The sequence below is a fragment of the Scyliorhinus canicula genome, chromosome 12 (genome assembly GCF_902713615.1).
Source record: "Scyliorhinus canicula chromosome 12, sScyCan1.1, whole genome shotgun sequence".
In the NCBI taxonomy this organism is placed as follows: Eukaryota; Metazoa; Chordata; class Chondrichthyes; order Carcharhiniformes; family Scyliorhinidae; genus Scyliorhinus; species Scyliorhinus canicula.
This window is the reverse complement of record NC_052157.1, coordinates 136,903,180-136,924,387: the sequence shown is the minus strand read 5'-3', so window position 1 is coordinate 136,924,387 and position 21,208 is coordinate 136,903,180. Positions and strand designations below refer to the sequence as shown.

Below are 21,208 nucleotides of genomic sequence, written 5' to 3'. Positions count from 1 at the left end.
ATCCAGCTCAGGAGGGGACATCTGCCCCTCGCACCCCCCTCGCATCCCCGCCCCCCCCCCCCCCAAACTTAGCAAACATCTAAACAACATGCTTGGTTGGCCTTGGGCCCCTCCGGCAATGCCACAATCCTGAGGTTCTGCCTCCTCGACTTGTTCCCCAGATCCTCGACCGTTGCAATCTGGGCCTTACTCCTCTCCTCTACCACCAGCATCTTGGCTTCCAGCGAGGCTATTTGGTCGCTATGCCAGGCAAGATCTCCTCCATCCCCTTCAGTACCTCTCCATGCTCTTTCAGGGTCTCTGATGTCCTTCCCAACTTCTCTCGTATTGAATCCAGCGTGTCCTCAATGGACTTTTTCAGGGTCTCCATCATCTCCCTTGCTTGCCTTTCAAAGTGTTTGCAAAATTGTTTCTCAAATTCAAGTGCCATTACCGCAGTCAGCGTTTCTACTGTGATAGGAGCGGTCCCACCCATCGAGGTCGCCTTCGCCATTTTTCCTCCCAGGGAGCTTCACACTCTGGTTCCATCGAAGGATCACCACTCGTATCCTTCTTCCCAATAGTCTTTTGTGTGGATTTTGACATCCTTTTGTCAAATACAATTAAACTGGTTTGGTTTGTCAACCAATTTCGACCAGGAACTGGGCAAAAAGGACCAAAAAACAAAGACTCAGACAGGAGCAACCTTATGTGCGAGCCTCTTCCACATGCTGCCATCGGATGTCCATGGCAAACAAGAGTTGAGGGACATGTCAGTCATGATCCAACTGAATGATGGAACAGACTCAGTGGACTGAATATGAGGGTCTGTCTAGATTTCAGTAACATTTGGTCATACAGATTCAAATATCAATCTCATTTGTCTTCACCTTCAAATCCACAACAAAGAATTTCCTAAAAAAATAGGCTGGATATATGGTGAAAAACGTTAAAATGAACTTGAGGTTCACTAGAATTCTGCCATATATGAGATCAAAAACTAGTACAAAGCAGGAAGAATCCAGGTGTTTGGCATTTCCTTTCCTCCATCTTACCAAGTAAAATGAGAGAGATATTTTTGGAAAGTGGATTTCAAAAATGTTCTGTTGCTCATGTCCAGTAACATTAGGAATTACGACAAGCTGTATTTAACTTGGTCAAGTTCCCATTTTATTTGACATCCTGTAAAAATGTATGTTTCTAAGGTTCAACCAACTAATTTTTGGAGTAAGAGCACCCAATACTTTAGGTGCTAGCATGAACATTTGGTACACTTATCAAAGTCGTAGCTTAGATCTATTAAAGAACTATGACTTATAGGTTCAAAAGGTCCTACGTTCATGCTGCACTACTGAACTTATAACATTCTTTGTCAGAAGTGCATCTTTTGACTAATGTTGAACTTAGATTGCAGAGACTCCATCTGCCCTTTCAGGTGGGTATAACAGACTTTATGACGTTATTTAAGAGCAAGGGATTCAACAGTCTACTGTTGGCTATTACCAAAAACAAATTATAGTTACTTATTGTCTATTTGTAGACCCTTACGCGAAAATTGTTTGGTAGTTTTCTCCACACCAGTAACAGCATTTCAAAATCAGTTGCGCAGTACTTTAATACAACCTTTTTCTCACAGATTCTTGACATGGATCTGTGCTTTCATGTTGCATTAACCAAACTCAAAATCAACTTTACATGAAAATTAGACTGACCTTCCAGAGATTGGTTAATGGTGCACAATGGGGAACAAACATAGAAGGGTTCATGTTTATGCAGCAACACTGTTACACATACCATCATCAACTTCCATGAATTTCTTGGGCTTCTTTTGGACCACCGTTCCTTCTTCATTATACTCTTCCTCAGACTCCTCAGCTTCACTCTCCACAAAGTCAGACATCTTTGCAAGCCCTGCACAGCGAAAGGAACAAGAAATAGAATTGAGACTTCAGGTCTACACAGCACCCAAAGCAATTCAACAGGAAAGAAAAACCTCAAGGGCCCGTGTATTTGACCAGTTGGTTTGGGGTGGGGAGGTTCACTTCAACAGACCAAAGAATGTAGATAATAAAACATTTTATTCAGGCGACAAAATGTGCATGCTTGGTGCGACGGTAGGAAAGCTTACATTTCCGTGTTTCATAAAAAAACCCACAATGGAACTAATTCGAAGGGTATAAAAAGTATGTGCCTGACATTCAGAATAGTGCTGGGGGCTGGAGAATCCACCTATTTACAAAGAGCATTGGCCTGAAGATCTATCAGGCCTGGGCACAACCCTATAACGGGTCGTGATAATCACATCGAAGGGGGGCCAACTGCGGAATAAGCAGCGATGAGGAGAGGTTTCTGCAGCGGTGGGGCTTTTTTCGCCCTTGTGATGGGATTTCGGGGCTGGGAGGGTGATTTGCGGCCTAGTGCGGCTGTCGAGAGCCTCCGGCTCCGCAGTAACTGAAACCAAGACAAGACCAACCGGGCTGGCAGGCAGCACGCGACGGGTTTACACAAACAACCGAGTGTTGCGGGAAAAGATAACACCAAAGACGGAACCAGCACCTCACTTCGGGGAGCGGGAGCGCGGGGCAGGGGCGAGAGCGAGAAACGTCCGATAATTCCCGACAATCCAAACTGGCAGAGCCCAGCCCAGCACCGGAAATACTTTAAAAATGGCCGCCCGGCTGTGCAGCCGCTAAGCCTCCCCCCCGGGCACCCCCGGTTGTGCAGCCGCAAAGCCTCCCCCCCGGCGCCCGGCACGTTCATTCCACCGCAACGCGTTCCGGGAGCAGGATTAACATCGGACAGATCCAGGCGCCACTTGTGTATCACCCCCCACCCCCGTCGGCCAAATCTCACTCACTGTACCAGCCATGTGGCCAAGAGTACCCCAAGCATTAACTCTGTTCCTCTCCACAGATGCTGCCAGAGTTTATCCGGCATTTTCCTGTTTTTATATTAATGCTGAAGAAGAGTCATATGGACTTGGGATGTTACCTTTTTCCCCTCCTCCACAGATGCTGCCATTCCTGCCGAGTTACATAGGAACATGGGAATTAGGAGCAGAAGTAGGCAATTCAGCCGTTTGAGCCTGCTCCGCCATTCAATCAGATCATAAGACATAGAAGCAGAATTAGGCCACTCAGCCCATGAAGTCTGCTCCGCCATTCAATCATAGCTGATACTTTTCTCATCACCATTCTCCTGCCTTCTCCCCATAACCCCTGATCCCCTTATTAATCAAGATCATGGCCGATCTCTTCCATTTATCCATCATTGTCTATTTTGTTTCTCCTTCCAAAGATGCTGCCGGACCTGCTGAGTTACATAGCAGCATAGGAATTAGGAGTAGAAGTAGGCAATTCAGTCCTTTGAGCCTGCTCTGCAATTCAATCGGATCATGGTGAATCTCTTCAGTTTATCCAGCATTGTCTTTTTTTTTTATTACCGAAGAAGTCATACGGACTCAAGATGTTAACTTTGTTTCTCCCTCCACAAATGCTGCCAGACCTGCTGAGGTTATCCAGCATTTTCTGTTTTTATATTATTGCTGAAGAAGTCATTCAGACTCCGAACTTTAACTCTGTTTCTCTCTTCGTAGATGCTGCCAGATCAGCTCCATTAATCGAGCATTGTCTGGTTTTATTACAACTCAACTTAGGGGCCTCACGGTAGCATGGTGGTTAGCATCAATGCTTCACAGCTCCAGGGTCCCAGGTTCGATTCCCGGCTGGGTCACTGTCTGTGTGGAGTCTGCACGTCCTCCCCGTGTGTGCGTGGGTTTCCTCCGGGTGCTCCGGTTTCCTCCCACAGTCCAAAGATGTGCGGGTTAGGTGGATTGGCCATGCTAAATTGCCCGTAGTGTAAGGTTAATGGGGGGATTGTTGGGTTACGGGTATATGGGTTACGTGGGTTTAAGTAGGGTGATCATTGCTCGGCACAACATCGAGGGCCGAAGGGCCTGTTCTGTGCTGTACTGTTCTATGTTCTAACACCTGTTTACTTCAGTGTTGTCATTTAATATTCTTTTCACGTTCTCAGCTCTACCCGCTGGTGGCACAAGTTGCCTCATGGAGTGAGATAAAGGGCTAAGCTAAATGCATCAGTCAGGTGGCACAAACAGAAAATGAACGTTTTTTTAAACCTATGGACCAGAATTTCTTCAACAATGGCTTGTGCTTGGTCTGAGATTGGAGCTACTTACAACAGCATGATAAAGATTGGAAGACCCCATGCCAACAGTATGTTGATGCTGCATTGTTTAATTCTCCTCTTTTCCCATCACATCTAATGAGTAATTATAATCCAATACTATAATCTTCCAAGTCAAACTATAGCATTAAGTATCAGAGAAACTAAAATGTTAGCCAAAAGCTTTATAATAAATTGATTATGTATTTTAAAGATATGGTACATCATATTGACTACACTAAAACAATGGAATTTAGAACTTGTATAGAGTTAATTTGGAAAACCATTATGATGGCCATTATACATGGGATGCAATTATTTCTTATACAAATAGTTTTTACCCATTGTTATTTTTGATCAACAGCAACAAGCATTTATATAGGTGCGTTAATGAGGGAAATGATTCCACGGCACTTCACAGGAACATCAGGCAAATCTCAATACAGAATAAAACATGGAGATTTTTTATGTTTATAGGATGGGAGTACCCTGGCAAAGCCACCATTTATTGCCTACCTATCTATTACCTTTGCAAAATAATAATAATAATCACTTATTGTCACAAGCAGGCTTCAGTGATGTTACTGTGAAAAGCCCCTAGTCACCTCATTCCAGCACTCATTTGGGGAGGCTGGTACGGGAATGTTCTGCATTACAAGTTAGCTGTTTAGCCCACTGTGCTAAACCCACCCCTGGATATTAGGAGGAGGATATTAGGAGGAGGTCTAAGGCAGGCTGATCACGAACACCTTCATATTGCAAAAGCATTGGAAGCAAGTTTTCAAATATGGATAAAACAGATTAAAACTGACAAATAAAATTTTAAATGTATTCATTTAATAATCGTTTCTATAACCAACAGAATATGCAGACTCCAGTTGTTGGTGGACGATATTTGTGACAATAGGTTAATCACAGGGGGATAAAGATCAACCTTCTATAATGTTGCAATTATCCAAACTCTTATGCTACACCTAAATCGCTGGCTTTTAAAGCAGACCAAGCAGGCCAGCAGCACGGTTCGATTCCCGTACCAGCCTCCCCGGACAGGCGCCGGAATGTGGCGACTAGGGGCTTTTCACAGTAACTTCATTGAAGCCTACTCGTGACAATAAGCGATTTTCATTTCATTTCATTTCATTTATACAAATGTTTCAATGTGTATATTTATATAACTGGTAATGGAAAAGTGATTTTAACTTCATGGAAAGCAGAGGAAAGTACAATTCTCGTTTAATGTTCACTCAAGGAAAAGACCAAATCAAATAAGCGGCGACCCGTGACCTTTGTGTGATCTCCAGATTTATGAGTGACGGCAAATTCCAGTTCTCCTGTCCAAACAGCTGGCTTCCCGGTGATCTATTGGTCCTCCCCTCCAGCGGTGGCGCTTTTTTGGTTAGTCCTCCTTTCCTGCGGGTGACGCTGTTGAGCTGGTCCTTTCCTGCCACTTGCGCTGAATGAGCTGGTCCTCCCTTCCTCAGGATAGCGCTGTATGAGCTGATCCTCCCCTCCTGAGGATGGCGCTGTGAGCTGATCCCTCCTGAGGATGCCGCTGTATGAGCTGATCCTCCCCTCCTGAGGGTGCCGATGTAGGAGCTGGTCCTTCCCTTTTGAGGGTGCCGCAATATGAGCTGGTCCTCCCCTGCTGAGGAGGGCGCCGTTTGAGCTGGTCCTCCCCTGCTGAAGATGGCTCTGTATGAGCTGGCGCTCTTGTGCTGAGGGCGGCGATGTATGAGTTGCTCCTCCCCTCCTGAGGCTCCACTGAATGAGCTGGTCCTCCCCTCCTGAGGGTGGCGCTGTACGAGCTGCTCCTCCCCTCCGGAGGGTGCTGCTGCAAGAAGTGGTCCTTCCCAGCTGAGGGTGGCGCTGTGTGAGCTGGCGCTCTTCTCCTGAGGGCGGCGCTGTATGAGTTGCTCCTCCCTTCCTGGGGGGGCACTGTATGTGCCGGTCTTCCCTCCTGAGGGTGGCGCTGTATGTGCTGGTACTCCCTCCTGAGGGTGGCGCTGTATGTGCCGGTCTTCCCTCCTGAGGGGGCGCTGTATGTGCTGGTGCTCCCTCCTGAGGGTGGCGCTGTATGTGCTGGTCCTCCCTCCTGAGGGGGGCGCTGTATGTGCCGGTCTTCCCTCCTGAGGGGGCGCTGTATGTGCTGGTGCTCCCTCCTGAGGGTGGCGCTGTATGTGCTGGTCCTCCCTCCTGAGGGGGGCGCTGTATGTGCCGGTCTTCCCTCCTGAGGGGGCGCTGTATGTGCTGGTGCTCCCTCCTGAGGGTGGCGCTGTATGTGCTGGTCCTCCCTCCTAAGGGTGGCGCGGTAGTGGGCGCCGCGCTGTTGGTTGGGAGGGGTTGTCTGTGGCTGTGCTGACGTTGGCTGTGAGGCGGGTGAAGGGGAACATGAGTCTGGGGTCAAATCCGCTCCCGATGGTGCTCCGTTTCTGGATTGTTGCCTGTTTCTGGCTGCGCGGCCTCCTTGGTACATCCGAGCTCAGCCACGTCACTTGTGGCTCGGTTATTAAATTATTAAACACGTTGCATAACGTGAGGCTGCACTCGCACGATGTGAAATACGGTTCCGGTAAGAGAGGAGGGGGTGGGGAAGTGGGTTGGTTGCCCCGGGTTATCCGGGTCTCTTGCTCCACAAATGTACCAGAGGAAATATTAATTCTCTCATATCCCTCACACACTGCCTGTATGTTTGGTAAATGATGAGCTGGGACAGAGTTAATGTTCCCCTATAATACATTAAAAGTGCAAGACCATTATTGTGGACCTATCAGGGTGTTTTGTTATAAGGCTCAAGTGAAACAATTCACAACAGTTGTGAATTTAAATAATGAACGTGTTATTTGAGATGCAATATGTTCACAGGAGTCCAAAACACATTTGTACTCGGTATCACACTGAGGATGGAGGAAGGAAATCATAGATTCCCCACAGTGTAGAAGGAGGCCGCTTGGCCCAGCGAGTCTGCACCGGCCCCGGCTCCGATAGAACATCTTACCTAGGCCCAATTCCCCGCCCTTATCCCTGCAATCCCACCTAACCTGTTGGGTAATTTTATTATGGCCAATCCACCTACCCTGCACATCTTTGGACTGGGAGGAAACCGGAGCATCCGGAGAAAGTGCAAACTCCACACAGTTACCTGATGTCGGAGTTGAATCCGGGTTCCTGCTGCTGTGAAGTAGCAGGGCTAGCCACTGTGCCACCCCCCATCTTAGTTGACCCAATCATTAGGGCCCCTTAATTGTCTCCACTCCTTTATTTGGAAGCCTATTTTATTTTGATCTTTTCATCAATTTGGACCTGTGTACAACTGACCCAGTCTGACTATTTTTTACACAATAATTCAATTGAAATTCACTGAGACGAAAGAGCAGTCAGTTTCCCATTCTGAAATTAGTTGTTCAAGGCTAGCTCCATTGGCTCTGATTTACCTAACAAAGGAGTTCTATCTGGATGGATTTTAAAAAGTGAATGCCATCCTCTTGCCTCTTCATTTCGAAATTTATCAAGCCCCAACTTCGATTTTTGCTGCTTGTCAAGTTATCACACCCCTTGTTATCAACTGCACCATGTTTGACATGCAGTTCAGAGATTTTGTAGCATTTATAATGCAATCAAGAATTCTCCAGTTAGTATATTTGTGGCTACACTTTTTTTCAGGGTCTTGCTAGTTTCTGCTGGAGTATTTTATAAAGTATCTCATTAATTGGCATTCTGTTTTAGGAAGTGGTCAACAGTCTGTCACCGGAGTGACTGAAGCGGATGACAGCAATAGTTACTGGAGGATACGTGGAAAAAGTGATATTGTGTGCGAGCGTGGGAATGTGGTCAAATGTGGTGACACTATTCGATTGACCCACATCAACACGGGTCGTAACTTACACAGTCATCACTTTACATCACCATTATCAGGGAATCAGGTGAGTTGACTGAATTGGTAACTGAGACGTCTTATCAGCGTCTGCGTCCTCTGTGTGACCTTTTAAAAATTGTAAGTAATCCTAAATTAATATGAACTTTGGAATATATCAGTTTAGGACTCTGCTGCTGAAGTTTTCAACTAGAAACAAAATTGGCTTGAGCAACAATTGACAATACCACCCTCCTATCCATTGTCTAACTCAGTCAGGCTCTGTACTTTTGTTAATCCAAATTGGCTGAAATCCTTTTTTAAAATTAATTTATGGGATGTGGGCCCAGGCCAGCATTTATTGACCCATTCCTAATTGTTCTTGAGAAGGTGGAGGTGAGCTGTCTTCTTGAACCGCTGCAGTTCATTTGGTGTATGTGCACCTACAGTGCTGTTAAGGAGGGAGTTCCAGAATTTTGCCCAGTTACAGTGAAGGAACCTTGATATATTTCCAAGTTGGGATGGTGAGTAACTTGAAAGGAAAGTTCTAGGCGGTGGTGTTGCCAGGTGTCACTTGTCTTTGTCCTTCTAGATCAGGGGTGGGCAAACTACGGCTCGCGGGCCGCATGAGGCCCGCCAAAGGTCTTTATGCGGCCCACCAAGATCAAGTCATAAAAAAAAAGATTTTTTTTTAAATATAAGGTTAATGGGGGGGGGGGGGGGGGGCTGTTGGGTTACTGGTATAGGGTGGATACGTTGACTTGAGTAGGGTGATCATTGCTCGGCACAACATCGAGGGCCAAAGGGCCTGTTCTGTGCTGTACTGTTCTATGTTCTATATGAGGCGCCCAGAATCATAACCGGGTGCAGCGCCATTTTTGAGAAGTAGAGAAAAAGAGGGCTAAATGCAGGATGCCGCCGGGGGAAGCACTGAGGTATATGACACACACTAATTGGTTACAACCGGGACTATTAATTAATATACAATGCGGCCCTTTAAAATTGTGAATTTCTGAATGTGGCCCTTGCACGGAAAAGTTTGCCCACCCCTGTTCTAGGTAGTGGTTTGAGTTTGAAAGTGCTGTCTAAGGAGCCTTGTAGATGGTCACTCAGATGCTGTTTGGTGGTGGTGGGAGGGAATGTTTGTGGATGGGATGCCTATCAAGCGAGCTGCTTTGTCCTGGATGGTGTTGAATTTCTTGTGCTGCACTCGTCCAGGAAAGTGGGGAGTATTTCATCACACTCCTGACTTGTTCCTTATAGGTGGTGGTCAGGCTTTGGGGGAGTCAGGAGGTAAGTTACATGCTGCAGGATTCCTAGCCTCTGACCTGTCCTAGTAGCCACAGTATTTTTATGGCTAGTCCAGTTAAATGTTTTTGTCAATGGTTACCTGGGGATGTTGATAATGGGGAATTCCGCGATGGCGATTACATTGAATGTCAAAAAATGATATTTAGATTCTCACTTGTTGGTGAGGTCATTGACTGGCATTGTGTGGTTTGAAAGTAACATACTATTTGTCAGCCCAAGCCTGGATATTGTCCAGGTCTTTCTGCATTTGTAGTGTTAACCTCAGGAGCATGCAAAAATAGATCACCCATGTAGCACTTCTGGCTGAAAGCGGTTTCAAACACTTCAACCTTGTCTTTTGCACTGATGGGATCGGCCATCATTGAGAGTGGGGCTGTTCTTGGATCCTCCTCCAGTTGTTTAACTGTCCACTATCAGTTACAACTGGATGTTGCACAACTGCAAAACCTTTGATCTGTTTATTGTGGTTTCAGCATGTTGTCACCTAATTTTTAGGTATGTATGCCTGTAATGCTCCTGGCTTGCTCTTCCGGACAGGCGCCGGAATGCGGCGACTGGTGTCTTTTCACAGTAACTTTGTTGAAGTCTACTCGTGACAATAAGCGATTTTCATTTTCATGGTCCCCTGGCTTAATGTTATTGACGCAGTGAATGATGTGGCAGGCTGTTAGTTTATGATTTGTGGCGGGATTTGGGTTAAGTGAGTGGGCCAAAAATTTGGCAGATGGTGTGTAATGTGGGAAATTATGAACTTACCCACTTCTGCAGGAAGATTAGAAAAGCAGTATATAATTTAAATCAATAATGATTGCAAAATTCTGCAGCCCAAGGGATCTCTAGTGTCTTAAGCATATGAATCACAAAAGATTAGTATGGAGGTAAGGCTGTTAATGGGTTAAGTATTTTCACGACTGAGATAGATTTTTAATCAGTAAGAAAATCGAGGGTAATGGGGATAAGGTGGAGTTAATCATCATATCAGATCAGTGATGATCTCATTGAATGGCAGAGCAGACGTGTTTTTACCTCTACTCCCACGTCTTATGGACTTGTCATTTATTGCAAGGGAAATGGAATATAAAATTAGGGCTGTTTATTATAATTATACAGGGATTTGGTGAGACCACATCTGGAGCAGCATGTGCAGTTTTGGCCTTACGAAAGGATAGAATTGCATTGTAAGCAGTACAAAGAAGGTTCACTCGACAGATTCCTTTGATGAAGGGATTGTCTTATGAGGAAAGGCTGGACAGGTTCGACCTGTATCCATTGGAGTTTAGAAGAATGAGAGGTGTTCCTATGAAACATAGCTTACTCTTCCTAATTCATATCTCGTATGTGTGCTCGGTTTGACTGCTGATGGCCCACAGCACCTCAAATGTCCAGTTTTTAGGTGCTACATCTGTTCTGAATTTATCCCATTTAGCACAGCAGGATGGGCGATACAAGTGTGAGGACTGGGCTTTGTTTCCTCAAGAACGGTGCAGTGTTTGCTCCCATCAATACTGACAGAAGGAACTGAGACATGTTAATTGTTGAGAACTGGGCCAAGTAGGTTTTTTCTTTTGTCATGGTGTTCCCATCTCCTGTTGCATGCCCAGATTGGCATCCATATCCTTTGAGACTTGGTTTTATCAGTTGGTAGTGGTGCCACCAAACCACCTTTGGTGTAATGGACATTGAAGTTATCCATCTGGAACACCACCATTACGCTTGCTGCTTCTTCCAAATGGTTTTCAACATGGTGACCCACTAATTCATCAGCTGGGGGAGGGCAGTCGGTGGTAATCAGTAGGACGTTTCCTTGTCTTTGTTGACCTGATGCTATGGGGTCTGGGGTCATAGTTCAGGACTTCAAATGCTATTTCCTCCTGACTGTATCACTGCTGCCATCTAGGGTAGATCTGCCCTATCAGTGGGACAGGATGTATCTAGGGATGGTGTTCAAGGAATTTGGGGCATAATTTGAGAAGTATGCTTTTGTGGGAATGACGATGGTAAGCTGTTGCTTGACTATCCTCTGAGACAGCTCTCCCAATTTGAGCCATTTCAGAGGTGAGTTAGGGGCTGGTTTAGCACAGGGCTAAAGAGCTGGCTTTTAAAGCAGACCAAGGCAGGCCAGCAGCACGGTTCAATTCCCGTACCAGCCTCCCCAAACAGATGCCGGAATGTGGCGACTAGGGGCTTTTCACAGTAACTTTCATTTGAAGCCTACTTGTGACAATAAGTGATTTTCATTTCATTTCATTTAATTTGAGTTAGAACCACGTTGATGTGTTCTTTTTTGAGTAATGTGTAGGCTAGGCTGGGTAAGGTTATTTTCCCTCAAGGACGTTAATGAACCAAATGAGTTTTTTAAACAATCTGGTAGTTTCATGGTCACCACTGCTAACTCTTTATTCCAGATGTGTTTAATTAGGTGAATTTAAAATTCCTAGCTGGATGTGGAATTTGAAGTCATATGTTTGGATCATTAGTCCAGGCTGAAATCTCTTTGAGTTCTCCCCAGTTTATCTCCTGAACCATCTCCTGACCCAGTAAGCACCACTTGCATTCCAGATTCTTGTGCAGCCTCCACCATTAGTGGTTATACTTTCAGTCACCCAGGCTCTACAGTGTAGTTCACTTTCTGAACCCCTATACCTCTCAAAGGTCCTCTTTTAAGACTCTTCTTAAACTACACTTATTTGAACAAAGCATTTGGTAACCCCATCTAATATCTCTTCCTTTCCTATTTTTAAGCTATGCCTCTGTGCAGTGTATTGAGATGTTTTACTGTGCTAAAGGTGCAATATAAATGTAAGCAGTTTTTGATGTGCCTTTATTTGTTCAGTGCTATGAGTGAATAATTGCAACTATAAAAATCATCAAATCATTTTTTTCTCCTCAAACTAACAAACAAGAGAAGTTTTTCACAGCTGTGACATAATTGCACTGTTTCATGAGACCATAGACATAGGAGCAGAATTAGGCCACTCGGTCCATCAAGTCTGCTCCGCCATTCAATCATGGCTGATATTTTTCTCATCCCCATTCTCCTGCCTTTTCCCTATAACCCCTGATCCCCTTATTAATCAAGAACCTATCCATCTCTGTCTGAAAGACACTCTGTGATTTGGCCTCCACAGCCTCCTGTTGCAAAGAGTTTCGCAGGTTCACCACTCTGTGGCTGAAGAAATTCCTCATCTCTGTTTTAAAGGATCGCCCTTTTTGTCTGAGATCGTGTCTTCTGCTTCTAATTTTTCCTACAAGTGGCAACATCTTCTCCATGCCCACTCTATCCAGGGCTCGCAGTATCCTGTAAGTTTCAATAAGATTCCCACTCGACCTTCTAAACTCCAAAGAGTACAGACCCAGAGTCCTCAACCATTCCTCATCCGACTAGCTCTTCATTCCAGAGATCATTCTTGTGAACCTTCTCTGGACCCTTTCCAAAGCCAGCACATCCTTCCTTAGATACGGGGCCCAAAACTGCTCACAATACTCCAGATGGGGTCTGACCAGAGCCTTGTATAGCCTCAGAAATACATCCTTGGTCTTGTATTCTAGCCTTCTCAACATGAATGCTAACATTGCATTTGTCTTCTTAACTGCCGACTGAACCTGCATGTTAACCTTAAGAGAATCGTGAACCACGACTCCCAAGTCCCTTTGTGCTTCTGATTTCCTAAGCATTTTCCCATTTAGAAAATATTCTATGCCTCCTTTTCTCCTTCCAAAGTGCATAACGTCACACTTTTCCACATTGTATTCAATCTGCCACTTATTTACCCACTCTCCCAGTCTGTCCAAGTCCTTCTGCAGCCTGCCTGCTTCCTCAATACTACCTGTTCCTCTACAGATCTTTATATCATCTGCAAACTTAGCAACAGTGCCTTCAGTACCTTCTTCCAGATCATTAATGTATATTGTAAAAAGTTGTGGTCCCAGCACCGACCCCTGAGGCACACCACTAGTCACCGGCTGCCATCCTGAAAAAGACCCCTTTATTCCCACTCTCTGCCTTCTGCCAGTCAGCCAATCCTCTCTTCATGCCAGGATCTTACCCGTGACACAATGGCTCTTTACTTATTTAACAGTCTCCTATGCGACAGCTTGTCAAAGGCCTTCTGGAAATCTAAATAAATCATGTCCACTGTGATGTGTTAGGCAGGTTGGTTCGATGTGGACTGCACTCGATGCAGGGAAGTTAGAAACAGATATCTCACACTTGAGAAGATCCAACACTGTTTTATTCAATTATAGAACTGCTCTACATATTTAACTGTAGGTCGACACGATACTGATCTGACTGGTGACCTTGTAGTAGCCTGACCAGACCTACTAGCTACCGCATGGTGTTTGCACTTGGTAGCTCGTGGACTCTGACTGTCTCAGCAGCTGGGTCCCGAGAGAGCGGGAAACCTAGTGCCCTCTGGCTTTATAGTGGTAGTGTCCTGTCTGGTGATTGGCTGTACTGTGTTGTATGTTTACTGGTCATCCTATGCGTCTATCACTGCTTGTCTGCATCTCATTATATACATGAGTGGATATTATGACACACTGGTTTCCTTTGTCTAACTTCCTTGTTATTTCTCCAAAGAATCTAACAGATTTGTCAGACATGACCTCCCTTTGAGGAAGCCGTGCTGACTCAGTCCTATTTATCATGCACTTCCAAGTACTCTGTGATTTCACCTTTAATAATGGACTCTAAAATCTTACCAATGACTGAAGTCAGGCTAACTGGCCTATAATTTTCCCTCTTCTGCCTCCCTCTCTTCTTACACAGTGGTATTACATTGGCCACTTTCCAGTCTCTGGGACCCTTGCTGCCTCCAGTGATTCCTGAAAGATCATCACTAATGCCTCCACAATCTCCTCAGCTATCACTTTTAGAACCCTGGGGTGTAGTTCATCCGATCCAGGTGACTTATCCACCTTTAAACCTTTCAGTTTCCCCAGAACCTTCTCCTTAATGGTCACTGCACACCTCTTCCCCCTGGTTCTCCTGGAGCTCTGACATCCCACTGGTGTCTTCCGCCGTGAAGACTGATGTAAGGTAACTATTCAGTTTTTCTGCCATTTCATTATTTCCTATTATTACTTCTCCTGCCACATTTTCCAGTGGTCCAATGCCTATTTTTGCCTCTCTCTTTCCTATCTTCCTTTATATTACTAGCTAGATTGCGCTCATATTTCATCTTCTCACCCTTTATATTTTTTTTAGTTATCCTCTGCTCGCTTTTAAAGGCTTCCCAATCATCTGGCTTCCCACTAATCCTTGCCACTTTATATGCTTTTTCTTTTGCTTTTATGCTGTCCTTGACTTCCCTCGTCAGTCACGGATGACTTGCCCTCCCCTTAGCATGTTTCCTCCTCCTTGGGATGAATTTCTGTTGTGCCTCCTGAATATCCCCCCGCCCCCCCCAAAAACTCCTGCCATTGCTGTTCCACTGTCTTCCCTGCTCGGCTCCTTTTCCAATCGACTCTCGCCAGCTCCTCCCTCATGTCATTGTAGTTACCCTTATTTAATTATAAGACCATTAAATCGGATTGCAGCTTCTCCCTCTCATACTGCAGGGTAAATTCTATCATATTGTGGTCACTGCTCCCTAAGGGTTCCTTCACCTTAAGTTCCCTAATCAAGTCTGCCTCATTACACATCACCAAATCCAGAATTGCTTGTTTCCTAGTAGGCTCTGTCACAAGCTGCTCCAAAAAAGCATCTCTTAGACATTCCACAAATTTATTTTCTTGGGATCCACCACCAACCTGATTTTTCCAGTCCACCTGCATATTGAAGTCCCCCCAAATTATTGTAATATTGCCTTTTTTACATGCCTTTTCTATCTCCTGATTTATTTTCTGCTCCACATGCTGACTACTGCGAGGGGGCCAGTACATAACTCCCATCAGGGTCTTTTTACCTTTACCTTTGCGATTCCTCAACTCTACCCACAGAGGTTCTATGCCTTCTGATCCGAATTGCTCCTTGCTATTGATGTAACTAAATTCCTTACTAACAATGCAACCCCGCCCCCTTTGCCCATCTGCCTGTCCTTTTGATAGGACACAAGACCTTGGATATGTAGATCCCAGCTCTGATGCCCACAACATCGTACTGGCCAATTTCAATGTGCGCGGCAAGCTCATTTACCTTGATCCGTATACTGCATGCATTAAGGTACGCTGAGCCTCAATCCTGCAATGACCACCTACCTCCCTTCTCACACTTGTCACCTTTTGTGCTCTGTCTGTTGGTGATGTTGTTTTATTTTGGTTCTCTATTTCCCTTCAGTTATTACACCTTCTAAGCTAACATTCTGGTTCCCACCCCCCTACCATACTAGTTTAAATCCTCCCGAGTGACTCTAACAAACCTCCCAGCCAGGATATTGGTGCCCCTCCAGTTTAGATGCAACCCATCCTTGTACAGGCCCCACCTGCCCCGGAAGAGATCCTAATAGTCCAGAAATCTGAAACCCTCCCTCCTATCCCACCAGTTTAACCATTTTTAGATGCACTATCCTCCTAGTTCTAACCTCACTGGCACGTGACACAGGGAGTAGTCCTGAGATTACAACCATAGAGATCCTGCTTTTTAGCTTTAGTCCTCCCTGATACGCTCACCTCCATTTTTTTCTTTTCCCTGCTTTATATAAAGGGCAGTTCTGATTAGCAAATTATTAATCTCTCTCTTGTATGAATTTGAATGTCCTGACATTCATTGTTATGTTACTGCTGCTTTTTGAAAGATAGGCATTAAAAAAAATGCCTTGGAATGAGGGTGACAATAGCAAGGTGAATTGTTTATTGCCCAACCATAATTGTAGAAGAAGGTGGGTCTTTTTTTTGACCATCATCAGCCTTGCTCCCACAAGTGTATCGGGAATTCCAGGATATTAGCTGAACAGCTATGAAAAGGTGGTAACGAATATCCAAGTTAGAATTGTGTGTGACTTGGAGAGCAGCATGGAGTTGATCGCATTCCCATGCTGTCCTTTTCAGTGGCGGAGGTCACAGGGAGCATGGAGAGGTGCTAGTGAGTACTGTGCATCTTTCTATTTTGCACACGGCAGCGACGGTGTCCCAGGCAGATTGCTTTATCCTGGATGGTGTCAAGCTTTATGAATAGTGTTGTGGCTGCACCAATCTAGGCAAGTACTCCCTATGTCTCACTCTCCTGACTTGAACCTTATTGATGGTGCATAGACTTTGTGGGGGTCAGGTAGTGAACCATTCATTATTGACTACCTGGCCCTTCTCCTGTTCCTGTAGTCACAGTGTGGATGTGGTTGACCCCATGATGTTGCTTCCATGTCTATAGAACATAGAACACTACAGCGCAGTACGGGCCCTTCGGCCCTCGATGTTGCGCCGACCTGTGAAACCATCTGAAGCCTATCTGACCTACACTATTCCATTTTCATCCATATGTCTATCCAGTGACCACTTAAATGCCCTTAAAGTTGGCGAGTCTACTACTGTTGCAGGCAGGGCGTTCCACACCCCTACTACTCTCTGAGTAAAGAAACTGCCTCTGACATCTGTCCTATATCTATCACCCCTCAATTTAAAGCTATGTCCCCTCGTGTTGGTCATCACCATCCGAGGAAAAAGACTCTCACTGTCCACCCTATCTAACCCTCTGACTATAAGCTCAGAACCAAAATATACCAGCAATGTCTAAACTGAGGCTATTGATGGACTTTCATCGCATGTGGGCATCTTTGGCGTACCCATTCCTAATTGTCCTTGAACTGACTGGTTTGCTGGATCATTGTAGAGGGCAGTTAGAAGTCAGTCACGTTTCTGTGGATCAGGAGTCACATGTAGACCAGGTAAGGATGGCAGATTTCCTTCCTGAAGGATATTTGTCAACCAGATGGGCTTTTGCATATATTCCATGGTAGCTTCATGGTCATATTTGCTGAGATCAGTGTATATTTTGGCTTCTATAGGTTTGTTATGCGCAAGGCCAATGTGACTGCTTTCTGTGGTATCAGTGCAGTATTTCATAACACTACATAATCATGAAAGTGCGCATGGTTTATATAGATTGGCATTTATACCCACAGCACTAGTTGTTGCTTATTGCGAACATTCATGTGGAGATTGAATGAAGCTGTCCTAAAGATGCTGCTGATGTGTCACATATGAATCACTGTAGAATAGAAGCAATCAATGCAAGCCTGACTTTTATTCTTTTAATACTGCTTTTGTTGGGCCACACCTACTTCTTAAAAGTTATTTATAGTTAAAGCTGGAACTAATTTGAATTCCAGTGTTAATGACATGCACCATGCCAGTTGGATTTCAATAAATGTTTGATTTGTTTCTCTTGGTGACATAAATCGTGATGTAACGATTCGTTTTGTTTGTCTGAATAAATTCAAGACTTTCAAGAGGGGGCACTCTTGAGCCACAAATAATGTTTTTCACTTAGTTGAGGCACGTTTTGAAGTTTTATAAATTGCAGATAATGAAAGTACTAATGGTTTGAGGGCAGTGGGTTCTTGTTCTAAATTGATAGCATGTTTCAGTGTTGACATAGAACATAGAACAGTACAGCACAGAACAGGCCCTTCGGCCCTCAATGTTGTGCCGAGCCATGATCACCCTACTCAAACCCACGTATCCACCCTATACCCGTAACCCAACAACCCCCCCCCCCTTAACCTTACTTTTATTAGGACACTACGGGCAATTTAGCATGGCCAATCCACCTAACCCGCACATCTTTGGACTGTGGGAGGAAACCGGAGCACCCGGAGGAAACCCACGCACACAGGGGGAGGACGTGCAGACTCCACACAGACAGTGACCCAGCCGGGAATCGAACCTGGGACCCTGGAGCTGTGAAGCATTTATGCTAACCACCATGCTACCCTGCTGCCCCTAAATTGTTGTTTGTTTTAATGTCCAATGTGTAAAGGACCAGACACTGGTTAAGGGGTGACTTGATCAAAATTTTCAGGGTATTAAGGGACACTGGTTAAAGAGTGAGGAACTTTCTTTTGCTTGGGGAGCCGTAGACTAGGGGCCAGAATCTAAGAATTTGATATGGTGCTTTCAGGGGTGAAATTAGAAACATTCCTACGTGCACAAGGTAGTAACAGTTTGGAACTCTTTTCCACAAATGGCAATTGATGCTAGATCAATTATTATTTTAAAACTTGAGATGGATCATTTTTGTATGAAGGCACATGGGAAATAGTCACTCCAGAGTCAGCCATGATCTCGGTGATTGGCGGAACAGGCATGAGGAAGTAAACGGCCTACCCCTTTTTTCCTATGTTCATAACTCGCATTGTACCTGGTTATTTTTACCTTTAGTGCTATTGCCATATTGCGACATCTCAACACTATTTAAGCGCACGTTGTTGTCAAACGTAGAGTAACTGAAGACAAATTTGCATGTGACATTCGACTGAAGAAAGTTAAAAGGTTGCAACTGACGTTCCTGAAAATATGTACCTGGGCATTCTTTTTTTAAAAATAATTTTTATTGAAATTTTTACAAAATATAAACATCTTAACTCTATTAACAAACAACCGCGGTAACACCCCAAGAACAATAACCCCCCAACTTCAAGAGCAACTTCAAACAAAAGGAAAAAGAAAAAAAACAAAAGAGCACCCAGACAACAAAAGGGAAAGAGATAGCACCCGCCGCCCCATCCCACAGACCCATGTACACAGTTCTCCCTCCCACCAATCCAAACCCCCCCCCCCGGGTTGCTGCTGCTGTCGGCCTATTTCCCTACCGTTCTGCCAGGAAGTCCAGGAAAGGCTGCCACCGCCTGAAAAACCCTTGTACTGATCCTCTCAGGGCAAATTTCACCCTCTCCAATTTAATGAACCCCGCCATATCATTGATCCAGGCCTCCACGCTTGGGGGCCTTGCATCCTTCCATTGGAGCAAGATCTTCCGCCGGGCTACTAGGGACGCAAAGGCCAGAACAACGGCCTCTATCGCCTCCTGCACTCCCGGCTCCACTGCAACCCCAAAAATTGCGAGTCCCCAGCCTGGCTCGACCCTGGATCCCACCACCCTCGACACCGGCCTTGCTACCCCCTTCCAAAACTCCCCCAACGCTGGGCACGCCCAAAACATATGGGCGTGGTTCGCTGGGCTCCCCGAACACCTAGCACACCTGTCCTCGCCCCCGAAAAACCTACTCGTCCTCGACCCAGTCATGTGGGCCCTATGCAGCACCTTGAACTGTATGAGGCTGAGCCTCGCACAGGAAGAGGAGGAATTCACTCTCTCCAGGGCATCCGCCCACGTCCCCTCCTCAATCTCCTCACCCAGCTCCTCTTCCCATTTACCCTTCAGTTCCTCCACCGAGGCCTCGTCTACCTCCTGCATTACCCGGTATATGTCCGAAATCCTCCCTCCTCCAACCCACACCCCCGAGAGCACCCTGTCCCGTACCCCACGTGGGGGCAACAAGGGGAACCCCTCCATCTGCCGCCTGGCAAACGCCCTAACCTGCATGTACCGAAACATGTTCCCCGGGGGGAGCCCAAACTTTCCCTCTAACTCCCCCAAGCTCGCGAACCTCCCCTCCACAAACAGGTCCCTCAACCTCCTAACCCCTGCCCTGTGCCAGCCCAGAAATCCGCCATTAATGCTCCCTGGGACAAACCGATGGCTCCCCCGTATCGGGGCCTCCATCGAGCCCCCCATTTCTCCCCTGTGCCGTCTCCATTGCCCCCAAATTTTGAGGGTAGCCGCCACCACCGGGCCCGTGGTATACCTCGTTGGAGGGAGCGGCGACGGCGCCGTTACTAGCGCCTCCAAGCTTGTTCCCACACAAAACGCCGCCTCCATCCTCTTCCATGCTGCCCCCTTCTCGTCCATTACCCACTTACGCACCATCGCTGCGTTGGCAGCCCAATAGTACCCACAGAGGTTGGGCAACGCCAGCCCCCCCTATCCCTGCCTCGTTCCAGGAACACTCTTCTAACCCTCGGAGTCCCATGCGCCCACACAAATCCCGTGATACTCCTGTTGACCCTCCTAAAAAAGGCCTTCGGGATAAGGATGGGAAGGCACTGGAACAGGAACAAAAACCTCGGGAGCACTGTCATCTTAACGGACTGCACCCTCCCCGCCAGTGACAGCGGTAACATATCCCACCTCTTAAACTCCTCCTCCATCTGCTCCACCAACCTTGTGAGGTTGAGCTTGTGCAGGGCCCCCCAGCTCCCCGCCACCAGGACCCCTAGGTACCTGAAGCTCTTCCCTGCCTGCTTCAATGGGAGCCTACCAATCCCCTCCTCTTGATCCCCCGGATGTACCACAAACACCTCACTCTTGCCCAAGTTCAACTTATACCCCGAGAAACCCCCGAATTCACTAAGAATCCTCATCACCTCAGGCATCCCCCCCACCGGGTCCGTCACATACAGCAACAGGTCGTCCGCGTACAGCGACACTCGATGCTCCTCCCCACCCCGCACCAGGCCCCTCCAGTTCCCTGACTCCCTCAATGCCATGGCCAGGGGCTCAATTGCCAACCCGAAGAGCAAGGGGGACAGGGGGCACCCCTGTCTCGTCCCCCGGTACAGCCGAAAGTACTCCGACCTCCTCCTATTTGTGGCCACACTCGCCATCGGGGCCTCGTAAAGCAGCCTCACCCACCGGATAAACCCCTCCCCAAACCTCTCCAACACCTCCCACAAATACTCCCACTCAACCCTATCGAAGGCCTTCTCCGCATCTAATGCCACCACTATCTCCGCCTCCCCTTCCACAGCCGGCATCATAATAACGTTGAGGAGCCTTCGTACGTTTGTGTTCAGCTGCATTCCCTTCACAAACCCCGTCTGGTCCTCATGAATGACCCCGGGCACGCAATCCTCTATTCTAGTGGCCAGGATCTTTGCAAGCAG

At 46.3% G+C, this 21,208-nt stretch overlaps 2 protein-coding genes across 3 annotated transcripts in view; one reads left to right on the top strand and one right to left on the bottom strand.

Moving 5' to 3' along the window:
- The window catches only part of supt6h (SPT6 homolog, histone chaperone and transcription elongation factor), a 96,597-nt gene extending 90,669 nt beyond the window's left edge, over positions 1–5,928 (bottom strand). The window contains exons 1-2 of one of the 2 annotated variants that reach the window (XM_038814247.1): positions 5,449–5,928; positions 1,774–1,890 (exon numbers count right to left, since the gene is read on the bottom strand). In XM_038814247.1, the coding sequence (XP_038670175.1) occupies positions 1,774–1,879 (106 nt within the window). In that variant the 5' untranslated portion in view covers positions 1,880–1,890; positions 5,449–5,928. Of the gene's footprint in view, positions 1–1,773; positions 1,891–2,535; positions 2,655–5,448 lie in introns of those variants that run through there. The other variant, XM_038814245.1, reaches the window with a different exon arrangement.
- A 579-nt stretch (positions 5,929–6,507) lies between these two features.
- LOC119974907 (stromal cell-derived factor 2-like) overlaps positions 6,508–21,208 on the top strand; it is a 28,755-nt gene continuing 14,054 nt past the window's right edge. Inside the window, exons 1-2 of the mRNA XM_038814248.1 lie at positions 6,508–6,733; positions 7,888–8,084. Of these exons, the coding sequence (XP_038670176.1) occupies positions 6,553–6,733; positions 7,888–8,084 (378 nt within the window). The 5' untranslated portion in view covers positions 6,508–6,552. The remainder of the gene's footprint in view (positions 6,734–7,887; positions 8,085–21,208) is intronic.